General features: G+C 37.2%; 1 protein-coding gene across 2 annotated transcripts in view; it reads right to left on the bottom strand.

The window, feature by feature from the left end:
* Window positions 1-8,118: 8,118 nt before the first annotated feature.
* The window catches only part of JMY (junction mediating and regulatory protein, p53 cofactor), a 97,590-nt gene continuing 82,957 nt past the window's right edge, over window positions 8,119-22,751 (bottom strand). The window contains exons 8-12 of one of the 2 annotated variants that reach the window (XM_053664442.1): window positions 15,895-15,990; window positions 14,672-14,761; window positions 13,938-14,538; window positions 12,601-12,911; window positions 8,119-8,940 (exon numbers count right to left, since the gene is read on the bottom strand). In XM_053664442.1, coding sequence (XP_053520417.1) covers window positions 12,604-12,911; window positions 13,938-14,538; window positions 14,672-14,761; window positions 15,895-15,990 — 1,095 coding nt within the window. In that variant the 3' untranslated portion in view covers window positions 8,119-8,940; window positions 12,601-12,603. The remainder of the gene's footprint in view (window positions 8,941-12,600; window positions 12,912-13,937; window positions 14,539-14,671; window positions 14,762-15,894; window positions 15,991-22,751) is intronic. The other variant, XM_037130775.2, reaches the window with a different exon arrangement.

The raw sequence follows: 22,751 nt of genomic DNA, 5'->3' as shown, positions 1-22,751 counted from the left end.
AATCTTTAGCATTGCGTTTCCACATGACGTGAGTTGGCAAACAGATATCCCTGAATTGTCCAGTTGCACCCAATTCTTCCTACAAAGAGCAAATGTTAAGGTAAAGTCTATGGTTAATTTAAAATGTGTATTGCAAAATATTCATTTTGTGAATTTTGAATGAAATTATGTTCTATTAAAGAAGGAAATGTAGGTGCTTATTGCTGCCTTTTCAGATTGTCTAGGAGCATCTAGTCTAGTTTCAGACGTTCTTGCTTTTAAATTCCTCAAGTCTTTGTGGTTTGTGTGTGTGAGAGAATGTTGACATTCTATCTTCAGAATAATAGCTAACATTTATGTATGCATTTGACCCCATGCAACCACCACAGGAAGTAGAAATCATTGCTCCCGTATTACAGGTGAACACACTGAAGCACACAGAAATTTGCCTAAACACAGCTTGTAGGTGTCTCAAGAGCCTTTGCTCTTAACCATGATGCTATGCAATGTTGCGACGTTTTATTTCATGAAATTTTCAAAGCTTTTCCTACCTGCTTCCCCATAAAAAACTCAAATAGTAAAACACCTAGAAAAGTGCAACACACGCACACACACAGCCGCAGACAGGGTACACAGAGCGCTGTAGAGCCGAAGTCTGAGACGAGCCGCTTTTTCTGTTATTCTTGTTTTGTGGAACAAGCAATGCAAAGTATTTTGTGGAGAAAAAGGTTTTGGCATCTTGTATTTTAGAAGCAATTTCTATAATTATAAAAAACCCTACATTAAAAAAAATTTTAAAGCCTTTATTATGAAATTACTCAGAAAAATACAGAAACATAAATGTAACATTTACTGAGTTTTTGTGAAGTGGACCCCTGCTCCCAGCACCACCCTGGCCAAGACGTATTAGCCTGAGGGCCCCAAAGCAGCTCTGCCCGCCCCTCCCAGTCCTGCTGCTCTGCTTCCCCCGAAGGTGACCAAACCACTGATGATTTTTACGGTAATCATATTACCTGTTTAAAGTGTTATTGCCTAAACAATACTCTAAACACCATAGTTTAGTTTGGACTGGTTTTTTGTTTGTTTGTTTTTTTACTTTATGTGCCTGGAATCATGCATTCTTTTTGGCTTCTTTTGCTCAACTTTGTCAGTGAGACTCATCCAAATTGTGTAGCTGTATTCACTTTTATTGTTCTCTAGCACTCCACTGCATGACGCCACCACAATGCAGGCGTATTGTACCGCACCCGTCTGCTCATCAGTGGGTGGACATTTAGGTTACTTCCGTTGTTGGCTATTATGAAGAATCCTGCTATTCTTGCAGATGACTCCCGATTCAAATATTTCAGCTAGATCACTGGGTGAGTACACATCAACTGTTGTAGCTAATGCTTTGCAGTTTTTCAAAATAGTTGTATCAGTACACTACCACCAGTAGTGTATGAAAAAGTTTTCTTCTAAACCCTTGACAATATTCAAAACTATCAACCTTTTCAATTTTAACCATTCTTGAGAGTGTAATGGTATCTCACTTTGGTTTAATTATGTTCTCATTACTAATGAAGTAGACTTTTTTTCCTTTATGAATTGCCTACTCAAGATTTGGGTTCTATTCTAAGTGCAGTGGAAAGCAACCGGAGGGTCTTATGCAGGGGAGAGTGCCATGATCTCACCACTTTGACTGTGGGTGGAGTAAGTTGGAAGGAGACAAGAGCAGCAGTGAAAAGATCAGTTAAGTGGCTAGAGTGTTAGTCTAGTTAAGGTAAAGGTGGTCTGGACCAGAGGGTAGCAAGAGACAGAAAAGGCAGTGGATGTCTGCCAGGTGCAGATGGAAGCAGGCCTGATCGGACTTGAAGACTGGATGTAGAAGGCAAGGCTGAGGAAGGCAGCAAGGATGACTTCCAGGCTCCAAATGGAAAACTTGGATGACTTGTCAAAAAAAAGTAAAGCCAGGAAGGGGTGGGTTACAGGAATTATTTGGACATGTTCTATTTGAGACAGGTATGAAGCATCCAAATGAAGACATCACCAGGCAACTGAATACTAACAGAGCTAGTGTTCCGAGAAGAGGTAAGGTGTTGGCCAGAAAAAAATTTAAACAAGACTGGGAATTGTCATGACACAGATGTCATTTAGAGACACGGGAAAGAGAAACTAGTTGGGACGAGAAGAACTGCAGACAATCCGAACTGAAAGCTGAGCACTAGCTGGACCTTAAGAGGCTGAGAGTGAAGGGGAAGGTGCCACAGGGGCAATGGAAGGGTGTTAAGCAAAGCTCTCTGCCACTTACTAGTTGTCACCGTGGGCAACTCAGTATCTAACCTCCTTTCTTGTACCTCAAATGGTCAGTAGTACTTGTAGAATTGTGAAGGTTAAATTCTGTAATTCTTCCTTTCACATCTTTATTTCAGTGTTCTGATTAAGAATTTTGACACACAGGGAAGGCCACACACATCACCCATCTGCCTTCCAGATTAGCACCCAGTGGGTAGAGGTTAGAGGGTGGCGAGACGAGAGCAGCATTTCAGACCGACACTGTGCCGGTGGAAAGGCATGGGATGAGCCCGTAAGTGGAGATCCTAGCGGTAAATGCATGAAAAGGAGACCCGCCTCCCCGTAGAAAGCCTCGTAGCATGGGTGCATGTTTTCCTTAGCCAGTGTGGAGGCAGCAAGTCCTGGGCTCTACTGAATGTACCACAGGGCCTGGCCACTGGGTTAGCAATGGGGAAGAATCTGAGATTAGAACGATGCTCAATGGTCTGGGCATATAGAGTCAGTCACAGCAACAGCCAAGAGCAAATGGAGGAGGCAGGGGGGAGAGGAGGAGGCTGCTGTGATGAGAGGATGGACTTGTATGAACTCAGGAAAATTAACAGGTCATCAGTTTGTTAGAGGTTAAGCAGTTGACAAACAGGTTTAGAGAAAAACGAGCGTACACAACTGGTGAGCAAGATTATTAGTGGAGAGATCTGGAGAAAATGCTAATAGTAAAGAAGAACAGTTTCTGGTGTACAACAAGGTTGTGGGGCTCTCTGTGGAAAGGGGATCCCGTGGCAGAGGGACTGAGTGCTTGGGAAGTGTAGTTAGATACAGAATCACGGGGCTGGAAACCAGTCCCAAAGCTCACCTGTTCAGACCATTATTTTATAAATGAGGGCTTGGAAAAAAAGGAGGGTTTGGCAACATCTGGGACCCAAATCCACTAAAGGATGTGTCCTCTGGACAGGTGCCCTTGTGTGTGAGCTTCATCAAGTCAGCAGTGTGTGAGAGCATCTGTAGGGATCCAGCTGAGCCAGTCCTATGTTTAAGCATAAAACTAAACCTTCTGATTTTGGAAGTCAGTATTTCCAAAGTTTGTACATAGTGAACACAGATGACATGAATAAGGCTGTTACTAGCACAAATAAAGCTGCCATTAAAGTATTTTAGTATAAATAATGGTTGGGAAGAGCCCGAAGTACCAGGGCAAAGAGTCTCTGAATCCTGTGCAATGTAACAAGTGTCCAACTTGCCAGGCGCCTTCTATTTGAAATGAAGTGATAGCATCTACCATCCATGTTAAACAAACAAAAGGAGGTTAACTCAATAAATATCTTTTATTAAAGAAAAACCAGAATATTGTTAAGCACCAAAACTGTATGTTGTTACATAGCATGTACAGGAAGAGAAAGATGATTGCAATACTTGGTGTACAAGTACTTAACTCTGAAGTCACAAGTGTAAAAAACATGAAATACAAAGCAATATGATAATTACAATGCAGAAAAGTTGCACTAAAGAGCAAAAGGCAACAGTCAAAACAATTATTGGAGATATCAGAGTATTGCTATAAATGCTTGCTTAGTTTTTTCTTTGAACTTTTAATACTTCAGAATGCTAATTGAGCATATTTAAGTATTGTAAATTTGCAAGAGTTGGCATTTACAATACACTGTGCACACTGCCCATGTAATGTAACAGTGTTAAAGCCATCCTTGAAAGCCAAGCACAATGTGCTAGTGTTTTGCTTCTACCATTGTAATATTGCACAAAGCTAGAACTGGTTTGCCATTAAAATTTTCATTTGTCCAGGAAGGATAAAAAACATATCAGTTTCATTAGCCCTAATGGGCTTTTATTCATGCAAAACGATGTGTGGCCTTCAATTTTTTATAAACTATATATTATGGTTTCAACATTGGCAATACATACAGTACAAATGAGAGAATCAATGAGACTGTGGGGAGTCCACCCAAGTTGAAGTCACTGTATGGGTTGTACTGTCTACTCCCTTTGGTTCTTAAGTAAAGGGAAAATGCCATCTTGTGATTGTATGGATACTCAAAACCAATATAATTAGTGTTGGGAAAAGCTAGAATAACTTGTTACACTCTTTGATAGTTAACCATTAATCATGCAAGTTTAAAAAAAAAGCCCCAAACTCCCCTTGTTGAAACTGAACTCTACAACCAACACCTATGCCTTCTGTACACGTCTACATTATCACTTTCTCCTTGGTCCTGCCTCAACTCCCCCAAATGAGCCACTCTTAGTTACACCTGACTTTAAAAAAAACCCCAAAACTTTCCCCTAACACTCAAAACAAGTGATTGCTTTGAGATTCAGTGTGAAATAACATTGATATTTCAATACGTCAATCTCAGAGGTATTTTCTGTACATGCACCTTACAGTGTCGTAAGAAATGTATGAAGGGGAGAAATATTTATAACTTTGGAATTCAATTAAATTCCTCAAATACCAAGCTGTACACTTACTGTGGGCAAAGGGAAATTTTCAGAATGAACACATCTTTGAAATAACCCAATGAGCACACATTTAACACACATACACAGGCACACACAGAATCCAGGCTCCCTCTCACCTTTAAAAAATCTGTTTACATACATGATAGTTTAGGCAGCATTATAAACTCATTTTTTTAGGAAAAACTTTTAAATTAGACTATATTTATAAGATAAAAATACCGTTGCTTCATTTTACAAAGCAATTAAACAGAGATTTTTTTTTAATGTGCTTTAACTAAAGAGCACTTTGCAGCAAAGTTCAGAAATAACTACTGCGTGGTTCAGTAGCACTAAGTAAATGCAACATGCTCTGACAGTAAGGTGCTTCTCCTTTCTACCTCTCTTCCATCGGAAATAAATTTTGCCAGTCGGTCCCTCTCACCCTAAGCATAGTTCTGCTATGCGAAGCAATAAATGGGGAATAAAATCTGTTCAAAATGCACATTTATATTAATTAAATTCAGTGCAAGAATTAGGCAAAACTTAAGGTTTCTGCTTTCACTATCAAATGGCTGCATGTTAGCAATGAGTCTGACACAGTTTTTTAATGTTTTACAACTGTTCAAAAAAGATTTTTTACAAGTAATCTGGTGAAGTATAGGAAATTTCAACTCCCTGATAAGGCCTTTAAGGACCCATTAGTACTTTACAGGTTGAAATCTGATGTTGAGTACATAATAATGAAATTATAAAGATTAAAGAAAAACCCCTTACATTTAGTGAAAGAAAAAACTTTCCTTAGGCTAAAAGCATTGACTTAAATATATATACATACTCAGTGAATGTAATTAAAAAACTGGAGTCTTAGGGAATGTATAAAATTAAATTGTATTCATTGTATACTGGTCCCATGCAAACACAGAGGATGCGCCCCATTTATTTCTGTTCCACTGATAACCAGAGTTTGATTCTTCACATCTGCTGCGGCCACAGCATGCTTTACAGAGGTGGCCACACCTTATGTTACCAGATATTGCCACCAAATTCAGCTTTGGAAAAACAAGAACTTCCCCCCTCTCATTATATGTAAAAGTGCTGAAAACTTTCTATGGTTTCATGTAAGAAAAGCCCCACATTCCCACTGTGGAAATAGTCCACCTGATCACCTGTCACAGCTGTGTCGAAGAGTCTATCTGAAAATGGATTTGAAAATTGCATTTTATAGAAATGTTTCAGTTTCACAATGACAAATTAAGGAATGATTGTTTTTATGCTGCTCACAAACTCAGTAAGCCTATAAAATGTACACCAAACAAGCAAGACAAGTGCTTATCTTTTAAAAATCCTCTTGAGCCAGGCATTTCCTCATACTGCCATACTACAGTACCATTAGGATTTTAAACCATTAGTAATACCTTTTTTATACATGCCACATTGGTTATATATACATAATTTTAGTTGCATTAGAAGAAATATTTAAAATTGACATTCAAGTGAGCAGTAACATTAACCTCAAAACATCTCCCAATCATCATCTACTTGTTTCCGTATTTTTAAATATGGTGCAGTCAAGACTAGATTGGTAAATTAATTATAAATAGAGTTAGGCACAAGCAAACAGCTGCTTGTGGATTCTTAAAATGGAAATGATACCTTATCAGAAATATAACTGTCAATTATTTAAAACCATACAAATAGTACAGACAACTTTGGAACTGATACCATCTGTAAATGCCATCATAACTGAATACATACAAATGCAATACTAAGGCCAAAGATGCTCATCTGATCAAGGGCAAGAAAAAAGAAAGAATTTAACTATGCCAACGTAATTCTTGTTGAGTTCTGAAACTACTTTAAAATTAAAATGAGGATTCCACTGGTCATCTCATCTTGATGGATAACTCAACCATAGTTATTTTAAATTTTAATACAATTTGTGAGAACTCAAGGTTGATGACCTGTGGTAACATGCAATTTTGTGGAAGTAGGCATCTGAATCTTGAAGGGAAGTGAATGTGCCAGACAAAGCTGTTTACCAGAGAATAAATAAGCACAGCTGGCTGCTTTAACCCACTCATCTGCAAGTGTGAGATAACCCCCACCAAGTACCACAGTGGGACGTGCTAAGAGCTGTGGGCACACCCCTACAAGGACTAGTGGAGTGTCTACCCACCCTCCATTACTTGCTAGAGACTTATTATACCATGGCTCAGGAAGACCGACTGCAGGACATTTTTAGAAGTAAGCCTGCCTATCTTTTAGAGGAATCCCAGCAGCAGCACTACATAAATGAGTAGCAATTCCCTCTAGATACATGAGAGTTCTAGTGCTTTTGCTATTAATTTAACACTATATCATCCAGTGTTTTCTAAATGTCACTGAAGGAAAAACAAAACAAAACATGTTGTGAACAAGCATCCAAAGGCATAAAATTGATACATGATATTTTTAAGGTTTACAAATGTACTAAACATTTTTTTAACTACATTAACAATCAAATCAACCATTCTTTGGATTAAAAAACATGCTTAAATGCTTTACTGATGATGGTATACAGAAAAAAATACCTGCCTCCATTCCCCATTATGGGATGATTAGTTTTATATATTATATCTGTATTTTTAATCTTCACAGACGTGAGAATAGTGTTAGAATAAACCAATGTATTGTGAAAATGCCGTGCAAAAGCTCCCAGTCTTATCAATAAAAGTATTACCAACATTTAAGCAGAGACTTTGTTTTATATAATTAGCTGGAAAATTTCCTCTATAATTATTTTGAAGAAAATAACTCTTTAAAATGACAAAGATGTATGCATTTCTTTTTTACTCTGCAATAGACCAATTCATTGGGGGCTTTTGCACTGAGACTGCTTTCTGAGTCTAGGCCAGAGAATTATTGTCTCATAAGAAATAAAAGTTCTTTTTGGTACTTAAGTCCTTAACTCCCTTCACACAAGGCCAAGAGCTGTGTGAAGAACTATACTCTACCGAGTACTGTCAAGTGAGCCCAACATATCTACCTTCATTCGAGCCCACAGCAGTCCAGCTGAGAATTCATTAACGGTTCCATTCATAGAACTGGGCCTTCAGGACTCCCATTACCACAAAATCAGCACCTAGAGTTACTGTTTAAAAGTTTAGTGATGAAGGCTCTTTCCCACAATTCCACTCAAAGCATGTAAAGACAGTAAAATGCCAGCTAAGGAGACTTTTCTATCTACTTTCTTTGCATATCTGTGGAACAATGAGCACACATCTTTTCACTGTGGAGCATAAAAATAAAAACTTAAATGGTGCATGATAAAGAGACTTAAGATCTGCATCCCTATTATAGAATCGTGATTTTTGATTCTCAATAGGAAAGTCATGTTGAATTATAGTAATCAAGCAATAGTTCAAACAAAAAGACTAAAAATAATTTGAAATATTTATTGCTTCTCATAAACAAAGCTGCACACAAAATTCAAACTATTATAAATTCACAATTATGAAGAGCTATTTAAAAGCATGGGAATTTTTTCTTTGAAAACTTACAAAGTATAAGAGTGTGTGGTCTTCTAAAAATATGCCATGTTAAATGTATCATATTGCGGTAAATACATTAACAGATGTATCTCCATAGTTATATATCTTTCCAGATGTTGTTTAACATCTTTATGAAAATTCCTTTGGAGATGAATAATGTGGAAATTTTCATCAGATATATTTCTCTCTGATTTTCTTTCAATTCCTGTCCTATAGCTATCAAGATGAACTTCTTTTTCAGAGTGTCACACTACTTACTTATATAAGCTGACAGGGAAGGAGCTCTGTAATTTTCAAGCGGATGACTGACTACTCACTGCAGTCCCGATACAGCTCACAGTAGACCTCTGTCAACCAGTGTTCTTCCAACTCATAATGACCACTAGCTTTACTGGCCACTACAAGTATGTAAGTGGGTGGACAGGAGGGGAAGGTGGTTTTAAAAAAAACAACAACCCAAGAATCTCCTTGAAAGGCCTTTTCTTCACTGTAGTCAGGGGCATCCACATCTAACATTCCAACATCTACTGGAATGACTGGAAAAGTGGTAACTTGCCAATTGTGCTTCCTTTTTTTTTCACACCACTGAGCCAATACATTTTGGATCTAATGGAATCCAATTGTAGACCAAAGTGCTTAAAATTTGTTTTCCAAAAGAATATGAATCGATCTTCAACTGCAGATATTTTTCTTTCTGTTGAGTCACCTGTTTACAAACAAAATAAAGTATATTATGAAAGGACAACCTATTAAAGGAAAGTGTGTATATATGCTTTCTCATACTTTTGTAATATCCAGAATGAACACTGATATTTTTTCCTTATAAGCGGCCATTTATACAGCCAGTATACGAGACTCTTAAAAAAAAAAAAAGATATGCTTGTATTCAAAAAGCAATAAAAATTAAAACTTTACATATGGATATTGATCTCTGTTAAAAGGTTGTACATTATTTTCATTTTTATTCCTTTTATCCTAACATTTATGTCAAAGAAAAATATAAGCTAAAAATAGTTGCCTCATAAACTGCCAGCATAATAACTATTAAGTGACATCTTTAAAAATCACTAGGGAGCAATTTCTGTTATACTGACACTTATAGAATTAATACTAGTTTTTAAATGGGTGTTTACGAGGACTTTAAAAAATTCAAAATAGTTGTGTTTGAGATCTATGTGCTTACCTATGGCACAGAACATTTATATAAAAGGTCCACTTATCAGATGAAAGCTGACAATGCACAGGAATAAAGTACTGGGCTGACCAAAGAGTCTGTTTACTTTTTTCTATAAAATAAAGGACACATTCTTCATTTTCACTAATAATTTTTTTTGATTTGGATATTTTGAATACGTCAGATGTCTTCTATGTGGTATAACATTGACTGTTCTCAATAAATGTCTCAATCTGATCACCATCAGCTTCAACGCACCATGGTGCATTGTCCAGGGAGAAATCTCCAGCACGTAACTTCAAAAACCACTTTTGACGTGTTCAGTCACAGCACCTTCTCCACACACTGTACAAATCTTTTTTTGCCTTTACAGTTGCTTTTTACCTTTCTTGAAATAAGGAAGCATAATATACTGAAAATGTTGCATATTTTCTTCCATCTTCAATATTAAAATGGCTACACAAAATTTACCAATTTTAAGTTTTTTAAATAGATGCATCCTGATATGACAGCAGTCACAATACAATTTAACAAAATTGCTTTGAATTAAGTTAAAGATAACTAAGTGCTACAAGAGCCATACTATGGGAAGAAACCAATTGACCTTTTTGGCCAACCCAATACTAACTTATTGAATAGTTTTGCATTATCCAATACTGTAACTATCTAAGTGTGGCTACTAAGCACTTAAAAATGTGGCAGTGTGACTAAGAAGCTGAATTTCTAATTTTATTTAAATTAAAATCTGAAGTAGTGTAAAATATTTGTCCACTAAATATAATTTTCTTTTGATAGTACATTTCACTTTAACCACTGCATATTTAGCATCCAAATTGAGGTGTACTACATTGTAATTTATACTAGTAAGTGTACAATACAAGGTAGATTTTGAAGACTCAGTACAAAAGAATGTAAATTACATCATAAATTTTTTAAACTGAAAACATATTGAAAGATACTGTTTTTGAATATATCATGTAAAGTATTAGTAAAATCCATTTCACCCATTCCTTTTTACCTTTTTTAAATATGACTATTAGAACTTCTAAATTCCTATCTGTGGCTCACTACGTATTTCTATTGGACAACGTCATTATAATGACTTCATAAGTTTAAGGACCCCACAGGAAACAAAATAGAAACTCAGTAAAAAGTCTATATAATCTGCCAATTCCCTTATGTTTAGAAATGCCCTTCGAGGACACTATTACCTATAGTTACCTATGAAAAGAGTAGAATGGGGGATCTTCTTGTTTTACTTCATGAAGTTTTGAGAAATTAGCTCTTCAAAGAAGTATGAATTACATTAATGATTTAAAATCTCTAAGAATGATGCTAATTAAAGTAGGAAGTACAAATTACAGCCTTCTAAGCTATCTGCAGGAAAGTATCTAAAGTCCGGAACCTTTAAAAAGGGTTCCTGGGGGCACACAACAGGCAGTGAAATACCGCGCCTTCACCTCCGCCTGCTCCATGCGTGTGGAGTGCACCTGTCTACTGATTGTCTGGAAGTGTCTCACTGTTCCTCTTAATATTATACCACATACACCAGCCATAAAAAATATTCAGTCAAATAAAGAAAAGATTTAGACAATTTTCAAATTAGTACTTATCACGAACATATTCTTAACATCTGATATAAAGCTAAATTAGTAGCCAAAGCTACAAATAACAGCCCAGCCACTTGAATATAAGAACTACTGCTGCAGTGTCTGTGTTTGAGCAGGATCTGGTGGGACAGAGGAAGACAAACGAGAATGGACTGGCCTGAGCTGCTGGAAGGCCATGTACTGGGACTGGGCCACTGCAGGCGACTGTAATAAAAGGACTAAACAAACTCGTCTATGTGAAGGCAATTCCCAGTCAGACAGCTGGGTGGTCTGTCCAGAAACACACAAAGTAGACACACTGATACATTTACATCCCTCTGCAAAGCTCAGTGCACATATGTACAAGCACAAATGCTTTGAAATTATCTGAGGATCTAAAAAGAGTAAGTCCTACAGAGTGACTGTTAATTAGGACCTCTATAAATAAGGCTCTTGGGGAAAAGGACACCCACCAAAAGCCTCTACTTCCCAAGAGGAATATGATTGTTTTCACCCATTTTGTTAAACTACTGATCTTTGCAGATGCTGCTGGGGAGAGGTGAGATTAGGAGTGTAGGAGAGGAACATTCTCTTGATGGACCCATGTCCAAACACATAAAAGTACTTTTAGTAATGTTTTATGTCCAAAATAGTGTATTTGAACGTGTAATCAATATAAAAATTAATGACAGTTATGTTTTTTGTATTAAGTCTTCAAAATACAGATGTATTCCTGCATATACATCAGTTCTATTTGGTCAGAATCCTGGGGAGTGAAGGCCAGGAATCTACACTTTTAATAAGCTTTCCAGGTAATCCTAAGCATGTTTAAGAATAACTGTGCTAAGGAATAAGTTTATTACTCCTTTCCTTACTCCCTCCAGCACTGAGTCTTCCACCTTTTGGTGAAGGTTGTAAAGCTATATACTCTTTAATTTATATAATTAGCTTATTACAATGTACTGCAGTATAACTCTCTATTACCTTACGAGAATGCCAAATGTGTAACCAGTACCCAACTGGGGTACTCAGTAAGATATGTGTGTGTGTGTATATATACATATAATTTTTATATTTATGTTAACTGCAATTGTAACTAAATAATGCAATAACTATAGTAAGTCTTAAAGTGATAAACCTATCTTAAAGGTTTTGAGCTAAATAATCAGATAATACAATTATTTTTCTACACTGATCTTTAAAAATTCCTTTGTGGGCAGCTATTAAGACATTGAAATTCAATACGTATAAGTTTGTAATCAAAATACTTCAATTAGAAAAAGCCTTTTCTGTGTTTTAAAGCTAGAATAAGATATTCTGTTATTCAAATAACACTATCTTCTTTACTTGGGATAAAGCTATACTGCAGAATTTTAGTGAACTGGATATAAAAAACAGCATTTACATAGCAGTATCTTTGAAAAGTGCTTTTCCATTAAGTTTCTAGAAACTATAGAAGTAAAATATGAAGTTTAAAAATTTATGACTTAACAATTAAACTGTATAGTTATTAATAAACCTCAGACTCAATAAAATATAACAGACAATCATTATACAATATAAAAGCTGTGTTATCAAATGCTACTGAAGAAAGACCATTTACTTGTTAGTTTTCCCATTCTGTGCAAGGCAAAGTCTCCTCTTCATCCTCTGACTCAGGGGATGCTTCTTTGATTCTTCGAAGAGCTTCATGGATGCTCCGTGTTAAAGGGTCTGTGTCAGGCAGCAGCGTGAAGGATTCTCTCAAAACTTCCTTCTGCACCTTCTTCAATTTTACCCCCTTCCTTATTTGTGCCAAGATATTATTACTATCATCTTCATCAGGAAAAGGAGGCAGAGTTCGCTGTTCAACCTTTTTCAGATGAAAACTACCACGTTTCAAGGAAGCTAGCACCTCATCCATAGGTGAGCTCACTTTAGAAAAAGGAAAAGAACAATTATAGTTAGGATTGCACTTAAATTACAGTATAACCTCCAGACTTTGGATTGTGATAGCCCATGACATTGGAAAAACCATCTATAAAATGGGCCACGAAGAAGTGTGAACAGAAAAGATTGCCAAAGCACAGGAGATCTATTATGCTTATAAAAAGAAACTCCAAGACTCAAATTCCATGTCAGGTATTATTTGGCATTAGCATGGGTGAGGCCTCCAAATGTTTCTGTAAAGCAACAGCCCAATCTAAATTCGGACAGTGACTGAGTTAACACATTCAATTTGAAAACTTTTGATTTTGGTTTATTATAGTGACTTGTTTTCATTTAGTTGCTTTATACATGAAATTCTACTTGGGTTATAGTAAAAATATTTTATAGCATGGTCTCTCAGATTAAAATGTAACACACAAAATGTTTTATATGTTCTCCTTATGCAAGCAAGCTAAAGCTCCTTAAGAACAGGATTATTCTGTTCTTTTCAAAAATAGCTTTTAGGCATACATGATGTGCAAGAAATTGTACATACTACTCCCTGTTCTTCTTTGCTTCTTTATACGAAGTGTGCCAAGGTCCTCAATGAACACGTGAGCAAATGTTACATCGTCCTGCCCATGTCATCCTGATGTGACGGTTCTGACCAGATGGCTTAAGCTTTGTGATGTGAATACCTATTTTGTCTTTCCAACGTTTAAAATCAGACTTTCTTCACACAAGGAGCCACATACTAAGTATTACCAAATACATCAAGAATCACTTCAGAAGATGTATTTTAAAAAATATCCGTAACAGCTAAAGGTACACATTTCTGTGTTTGTACACATTTACTGATGCAGGTTGGTAAGAATTCTGCCTTACTGTGACCCTGACAATCTATCTGCTATCAAATAATGTCCAAAAAAAAAAAGAGTATTTTAAGCTTTGTAAGATCCTATGAAATAAAATATCTTTTGATTATGTTTCACTTTATTCAACAGATGAACATGAAATCACTTTGTAACTTACCTCTCCTTCTCTGCAAACCTTCAGCAGTCTTTTTGAGCTTCTTCCTGGCACTGACCAGCTGGCTACTATCAAAGAGGTGTGCTGAAGGGGCACTTGCAGACTTAGGGATCCTCTTCTCAGTCCCCTCCATTCCAGGCAGACCTTTCTCCAGTGTCTCTGGGATACTGTCCTTAGCAACAGGCAGAGGTGGTGGTGGTGGTGGAGGGGGAGGAGGTGGTGGTGGGGGAGGTGGTGTTGGAGGAAGAGGTGGTGGGAGTGGATCTGTGGTACCAGAACCTGGTTCAAGGTCATTATTATTCAAAAGTGAAAGAGAAACAGTGGGAGACAGTTCCGAGGTAACACCACCGAGAGGTAATGAAGTGTCTTCAAGTTGTACTAATGAAGTATCTTTGAGCTGTACGAGGCTTTGGGCTTCTGTTTTCTGTGATGACCCAAGCTTGCCTCTTCCTTCCTCTACCTCTGCACTTTTCTCTTCTACTTGCAGCGCTCCTGGTACAGAGTCACATTGGTCCTCGCAGGGCACAGGACTGGTGGCACTCCTTCTTCTTGCATGAGCCAGTCGCAATCTGGTTGATTTAAGTATAACTTGACCTGGGTGCCTCTAAAAGATCAGAAGTTACCATAACTGGTTAAATTATATTAAAATAATTTGCCCTGGCTGGTGCAGCTCAGTGGAATGAACTTGGGCCTGCGAATAAGAAGATCGCAGTTCAATTCCCAGTCAGGGCACATACCTGGGTTGCAGGCCAGTTCCCAGCAGGGGATGTATGAGAGGCAACCATACATTGATTGATATTTCTCTCCCTCTCTCCTTCCCTTCCCCTCTAAAGATAAATAAATAAAATCTTTTTAAAAATTGTATTAAAACAATTTATGAATAAATGGCTATTTTCTCCCTTGAATGCGAGATGTTATTTGGAGATTTTGTAATTTTCAGGAAAAATTCTTTAATATATACAGAAAACCAGAGTACTTTTCAAACAGTTATCACCAAAATATTGTTTGCTTATTATCAAGTTCTTTATCAAGGTCTTGTATTCTTTTATTGACTTAAGCAACTATTCAAAATTACCATGATTAAAAAAAGGTCTTTACTGCATAAAAGTATGCATTTAGATGAAAATATAATAGCCATGTAAATTATGCAACATAAATGATGTCAAACATACACACACATATGCATAAAGCTAAGGAACTATTATTATTAGTTTCTTAAATATATTTCCAACTGCTTACAGATAAAGTTTTTTGGAATAGTAACTGACATACAGGACTCTAATGCTATATTTTTACTATAGTGAAATGCATTGAGTTAATGCATTTACTTAACTCAAGGCTTATCCTTATATTAAGGGCTAGTCCATCTATGCCCCCTCCTTTTACTATAATACTAAGAGGACTTTATCAAAAGCTTCCTTCACCTCTACGATGATCCCTCACCACAGACAGTGGAAGTAAGGCTCTTGAGCTCCTTAATAACTAAAATCACCCAGAAAGGAAATATTTAGCTGCTATGATATCAGTGTCCAGAGTCATGGGTTAGCCTCGTAAGGAAACTGCTGAGGTATTTCTCAGGTATGCTGACCCACCCTCCATTTCTGTCACTGGTCATTTGTGTAGATTATTACCAGAGGTAATGCTTGAAATGGAGTTGGTTGTAAACTAATTATTTTATAAAACTGAAGAGGAATCCAGGCTCCCAGAGTCCTTGACCATTCATTCCCCTTATACTACTACGCTGAAGTGGTAGGCCAAGGGTCACAAGAATATTAATTCTGAAAACAACCAGAGGAAAGGTAGCTGTGTAATCAAACCACTAATTTAAAAACATAAAAGGACTGATATCATTATTTTCTAAATAACAAGAGAAAAACTCAGTTTTTCACATACAAATAAATTTACAATAGGAGTGTGTATGTAGTAATGAAAAACAATACAATGATCTTACTTATATTACCTGTTTAAAAGTTCGAAGTCTATCCAGTGTTCTCTGTCTTTCTTGGCTAACCCAGGCACTTTTTCTTTCTTCTTCATCATGTAATTTTTCTCTCTTCTGGTAAGAAAATTAATAGTAATTTCATTATGATGTTTCACATTTCTTTTTATTGGTAACAGGAAAAAGAAGAGTGTTCTCCCAGTATATTAGTAATCTGGGTCATTCCAAAGAATGACACATTAAACAAAAAATTTTTTAAACATTTATTTGTTTTGGGGGAGAGGAAAAGGGAAGGACAAAGAGAGAGAGAGAGAAACATAAATGTGTGGTTGCCTCTCGTGTGCCCCCTACTAGGAACCTGGACTGAATCCCAGGCATGTGCCCTGACTAGGGATCGAACTCGAGACCCTTTAGTTTGTAGGCCAGCACTCAAATTCACTGAGCCACATCAGCCAGGGCTAAACAAAATATTTTATTTTTTGTATTTACTCCCAATTAAAGATGTTTATTCTGTAAAACAGAATAAAACCTTTAGTCTACGGCCATACCACCCTGAACACGCCTGATCTCCTCTGATCTCGGAAGCTAAGCAGGGTCGGGCCTGATTAGTACTTGGATGGGAGAATAAAATCTCTAAACTAAAAAATGTTTCATTTGGGGGTTTCTGCCTTAACCAATTTTAGTATGAAATACTTGAAGCTGCTATATTCTATATTCTAACTCAAATAATGGACCTTAAAAATAAAACCAACAACCACTAGGTCAGTAATTTACATATTACACATTAGTTTAACCAGTATAGCCAGCAGTTGGGGGGAAAAAAAGTACTTCCAGCACTATACATGAATCATTTTAATTAACATTAGATTTCTCAACTTATAGTTAACATTTATCTGCATAAAAGTTAAAATTTTTTCCTGGGTTCCTGAATCAACTTTAAGTTGTCTAACCTTTCTTCCATTTGTCTGCTGTCTTTTTCAAATTCAATTCTCCATTATTCTTTTTTCTGGTACCTCTTTCTTTCTTTCCACCAACTTGTTCTGGACAATATAAATTCTAATGGCAGTTTACTGCTACGTTTGCCTTGGATGATTATATCAAAATCTAAAGGATTACTTGAATCTTCAGACTAAAGTGTACATAAATTTTCAGTAAACCCCCATACACAGTGATCAAGTGGTAAAGTTACTGGATTTCTAGAGTAAAGAAAGATTTTTTTTATGGATATCCAAGCAAAAAAAAAATCAAGTCTCATAAGGGGGTGTGGATTGGGAGAGGTTACTTCAGGCCTATTGCAACATTCAATGCTACAAGACAGTGTGGTAAGAATGTGGTAATGTCTCCAAAATTTAGATGAAGAGGAAATATAACAGCATCATCCAACCAAATTGTCCTTTATGTATAAAGGCAACACATAAGCATTCCCAAAACATACCAGACTCAAAAAATACAGCAACCACGAACTTTCCTGAAATAGTATCTTAATGAAATCTAATCATCTCCAAGATGAATCAAACTAAACTCAGGAAAAGTTAAGTTGTGGTGGGGATTATTTACTGGATGGTGACAGACGGCAACCCAAAGCGGGTGCATGGTAACATTCTGTTCATCAGTCTAGGTGCTGGTACCCACATAGGTATATTCATCTTGTGAAAATTCTTCATGTTATATAATTAGGAGCAATACACTTTTCTGTATGTATGTTATGTACATATTATGCTTCAAAAAAGCAATAAAAGATTTCCATAACAAAGTATTTTTTTAGAAAGATAAGAACAGACAATGATTAGTGAGGGCACATAACAGAGCCTAAAGGAAGTAGGTAGTATTAAAAGAAGCTACCATGAGCAAAATAACTGAAAAAGTTCTGATCAATTTCCATAAACTACAGCTTAAAAGCATGTATTCCAGGAGTACTTTCTTTTAATTTTTCCCTTTTTAAAAAATCGTCAACCAAGAATATAAACATTTATTAATTTTAGAGAGAGAGGATGGGAGAGAAGAGAGAAAAACACAGATGTGAGAGACAAACATCAGTCAGTTGCCTCTCATATGTGCTCTGACCTGGGATTGAACCCGGACCCTCATGGGTTGTACAGGATGATGCTGCAACCAACTGACCCATCCGGTCAAGGCACATGTGTACTTTCCTGAAGTGAAACTCATGAATTATGGATGCATGTGGTTACATAAAACAAGAATGCATTTTTTAATGGGAAGATCTGATTTGTTTCCCGACCACCATTTCTTTTCTTTACCCAAAATGTTTGAGCTTAAAAAGAAGTAATAAGCAAGTAATGTTACATCTATAACTATTGTTTTAGAGCTCACAATCAATATTAAACCTCCATGATCTTACATATTTAATTTGCAAAGATTTCTAGAAGAAACATTTTCCAGTGTGGAAAAACAATGATTTATCCTGATCCAAGCCAAGTTTCATTTTCTACTACCTATATATGTTAAAGATCACTAGATAATTAAAAATTCATTCTCTCACCCAATGAGAAATTCTACCCAAAGCTGGTATTAGGCAAATGACATTACACATATGACATTTATCTTTGAGATTCCCCCAAGTATCGATGCCCTTATTTTTACTCTTCTTTGTCCCATGAAACTCTGAGAAAGGATTTAATATTCATTGTAAAAGTAATTAGTTATGCCATCTACCAAAGTATTAGCCTTTTATCAGAAGCCAAAATCTTCATGTAATAAGGAACAAACAGCAAGCTGATAGTGTAGGTGCTGATGGTGATAGTGGGGGCATTCCGACACATGTGTTCTGCTAAATCTGACCTTTCTTATAGACCAGTTTCTGAAAATAGTAAAAAACAGAATTGAAATAATTAATTTACCTATTTCTAGCTGCTAAGAAAAAGAAGAATCAAACAGTTAATGTGTAGTTTGGCTACTTTCATGTGCTTAAAATAAAAAGTAAGGGGCTTCAGCTAACATGTGCCAAAATAAGCTGAAGTGATAATATAGACAAATTTGGCCTTGTGTGTTACACTGAAGAAAACTTTTAAGCAAGCATATATAGTGATGTGGTCATGTCATCACTACTACTGTTTTAAGGAAATATAAATCAATGGTGTTGACTCACCTAAGATGTGTCCCAAAAGACAACTATCAGAATAATACACTGCAGGCATGACAAGGTACAAAAAATACCAGGAGTGGAAGGTTTTGAAAAAACTAGTGATCCCAATGCAGAGGCACACTGACAATAGAGAGGAACTGCTTCAACTTGACAAACAACATTAACAAAAACCCCACAGATAATACCATACTTAATGGTTAGAAAGTGGAAGCTTTCGTGTTGGGAACATGAAAAGACAGATGTCCCCCCTGACCACTCCTTTTCAACACTGTATTAGAAAGCCTAGCTAATGCAAAGAAAAACAAAAACAGGTATACAGACTGGGAAAGAAGATATAATACTCTTTTATTTGCAGGAGACATCACTGCACAGAAAATTAGAAAGAACTGACACAAGAAAAAAAGAAAAAGAAAAAAGAAAACTCCTGAAAATAAGTGATTCTAGCAAAGTTGCAGGATACAAGGTTGACATATAAAAGTCAACTGCTTTCCAATGTACCAGTGAAGGACAACTGGATTAGAAATTAAAAACTACTTACATGTTATACCACAAAAAAAAAAAAAGAATAAGAAGAAAAAAGGAGAGAAGGGGAGGGGAAGGGAGAGGGGGCAGGGAATGAAAAAAAGGAAGGGCTTCCAGGAAGCACAGACAGTCCCAAAGAAGTTGGACCCAAGGAGGAACACACCAAGGCACATCATCATTACATTACCCAAGATTAAAGATGAGAGACTCTTAAAAGCAACACGAAAAAAGGAGAGAGTTACCTATAAAGGAATTCCCGTAAGACTAACAGCTAATTTCTCAAAACAAATCTTGCAGGCAAAAGGTGCTGGAAAAAAGTATTCAAAGTCATGAAAAGACAAGGACCTACATCTAAGATTACTTTATCCAGCAAAGCTATCATTCAGAATGGATGGGCAGATAATGTGCTTCCCAGATAAGGTCAAGTTAAAGGACTGCATCATCACCAAGCCCTTATTATATGAAATGTTAAAGGGGCTTACCAAAGAAAAAGAAGATGATCAAAACTATTAACAGTAAAATGACAACAAACTCACAACTATCAACAACCAAACCTAAAAAAGAAAAACACTAAGCAAACAACTAGAACTGGAACAGAAGCACAGAAATACAGATCACATGGAGGGTTACCAGTGGGGAGGGGGGAAGGGGGAGAATGGAGGAAAAGGTACAAGGAATAAGAATAACTGGTAGGTACAAAATAGATGGGGGAAATAAAGAACAGTATAGAAAATGTAGAAGTCAAAGAAATTCTATGTACAACCCACAGACGTGAACTACAGGAGGGGATGCTGGGGGCATGATGCAAGGTAGAGGAGGATAAAAGGGACAAAAAATGGGGAAACTGTAATAGCATAATCAATAAACTATACTTACAAAAAGAAAAATTACAATGTTTAAATTTTTATTTAATTTATTGATTTTTAGAGAGGGGAGGGAAGGGACAAAGAAAGGGAAAGAAACACTGATGTGTGAGAGATACATTGATTGGTTGCCTCTCATACACACCCAGCTGGAGACCTGGCTCAAAACCCAAGCAGGTGCTCTGACTGGGTATTGAACTGGTATCCTTTTGTTCCGCAGTCTGACACTCAATCCACTGAGCCACATCAGCCAGGGTAGGATACAAATTAAATAAAACAAATTTAGGTACAGTATCTATACGAAACAAACTATAATACTAACAAAAAATCACATAACTATATAAATGGAGATATATTCCTTGTTCATGGATAGATAAGAGTCAGTGTTGTTACAATGTCTGTTATTCCCAATTTGATCTACAGATTCAATGCCATCTTAGTCAAAACCCCAGCTGCTTATTTCATGGTTACTGACAAGCTGATTCTAAAGTTTCTTTACAGAGGATTTTCAGTTAAGATGATGCTGTAGGCAGATATGGCTCACCTCTTCACACAACCACATCAATATTACAACTAAAATATAGAACCATCACTCAGAACCATCAGAAACTGAGTTGAAGGGCAGTCTGACATCTATGGAATTAAAGAAACCACATCCATCCAGACTGGTAGGAGGGGCACAGACACAGAAGAGACTGATCCCACAACCATGTGTGATGGATAAAAATTCAGGAGTGACATCTCGGGAGAAAGAAGTCCCATCCCCAAACAAGGTCCCCAGCCCTAGATCCTAAGTCCCCACAACTTTGGGCTGCAAAACCCAATGGGGATTGAGTTGGTGGAAGAAACTTCTGAAGCCCCAAGCAGTTGCTCTTAAAGAGCCCACATGTGGACTTACTCAGACTCACTCCCTCTTAACTTCAGCAATGGGGTAGTAGCTTGTAAGGCACCAGTAGCATATTTGGAGAAACTGAACTGTCTGTGATCAAGGCAAGCAGAGGCCAATGTCCCTTTTCTACACACTCCCTGCACACAGCCACAGAGCTGGAAAGCTGGTGCCATGTCTGAGACTCCATCAACCTAACACTGTTTGACCCACCTGGGAGATTCACAGAGACTCTACCCCACCCAATTTATGAGCCCACCCAAGCAGCTTTTCCGTATGAATGGCTGGTCTTGGCTCGTGCTTCACAACTTCCTAAATCCTCTCAAATGAGGGAGGGCTGGTCTCAGTGAGCCCCAGGCCCAGCACCACAGCAGTTGGCCTAGATTTTGCAGCTTGGCTAGCACAAGTTCACAGTCACTTCAGACTGCTTTATAGCTCAGGAAGGGTGGCCCCGGGTAAGGCTCAGGTGGAGGCTGACCTTGGGCTATTTTACCCAGGAAACCCCAGGGCCAGTGCACCCAGTGGACAGCTATAGAACAGACCGCGTCAGAGGACTGTGATCCTTCCTTTGCATAGCTTATCCTCCATGGAGGACGGAGGCCAGTGGTCAGCAGTCACAGCCAGTCCTTGCACCTGATTGATCCGGATAAATTCCTCCTGTTGATCTCATATAGCAACTGAGGCTCAACTACAAGAGGAGGGTGTAATCAGCCCACACAAAGGGCACAGCTAGGTACTCAGCTTGATGAAAGGGGAGACCGTGCAACTGAACCTTACAGGGTACCTACTACATTAGGCCACACTACCAAGTCAGAGTCAAAGCAGCTCTACCGGATACATAGAAACACAGGGAGGCTACCAAACCTAGGAGACAAACATGGTCCAAATGAAAGAACGTATCAAAATTCCAGAAAAAGAGCTAAATGAAATGGAGATAAACAATCTATCAGATGCGAAGTTCAAAACACTGTTTATAAGGATGCTCAAGGAACTCAGTGAGAACCTCAATAGCATAAAAAAAAAGATCCAGTCAGAAACAAAGGATACACTAACTCAGGGTAGAGTGGATGAAGCTGAGAATCAGGGACAACTTCAAGAAATCAACACTTGCATCATGGGGGTATCAGAAGGAGAAAAGAGCAAAAAAGACTGGAAATCTATCTGAAAAAAATAATGAAAGAAAACTTCCCTAAAAATAATGAAAGAAATAAACATGCAAGTCAAGGAATCATGGAGTTCCAAATAAGATGGGTGCAAAGAGGCCCACTTCAAGACACATTATTATTAAAATGCTAAAGGTTAAAGATAAAGAGAGAATCTTAAAAACAGCAAGAGAAAAGCAATTAGTTAACTACTTGGGAGTTCCCATAAGACTGCCAGCTGATTTCTCTAAAGAGACTTTGTAGGCTAGAAGGGATTGCCAAGAAATATTCAAAATCATGAAAAGCAAAGACTTACAGCTAAGATTGCTCTATCCAGCAAAGTTATCATTTAGAATCGAAGC

The sequence above is a fragment of the Artibeus jamaicensis genome, unplaced genomic scaffold (genome assembly GCF_021234435.1).
Source record: "Artibeus jamaicensis isolate MK-2021 breed Jamaican fruit bat unplaced genomic scaffold, CSHL_Jam_final contig_373, whole genome shotgun sequence".
Taxonomy (NCBI): domain Eukaryota; kingdom Metazoa; phylum Chordata; class Mammalia; order Chiroptera; family Phyllostomidae; genus Artibeus; species Artibeus jamaicensis.
Note: the sequence above shows the minus strand (reverse complement) of the source record. Positions and strands in the feature narration are given on the sequence as shown.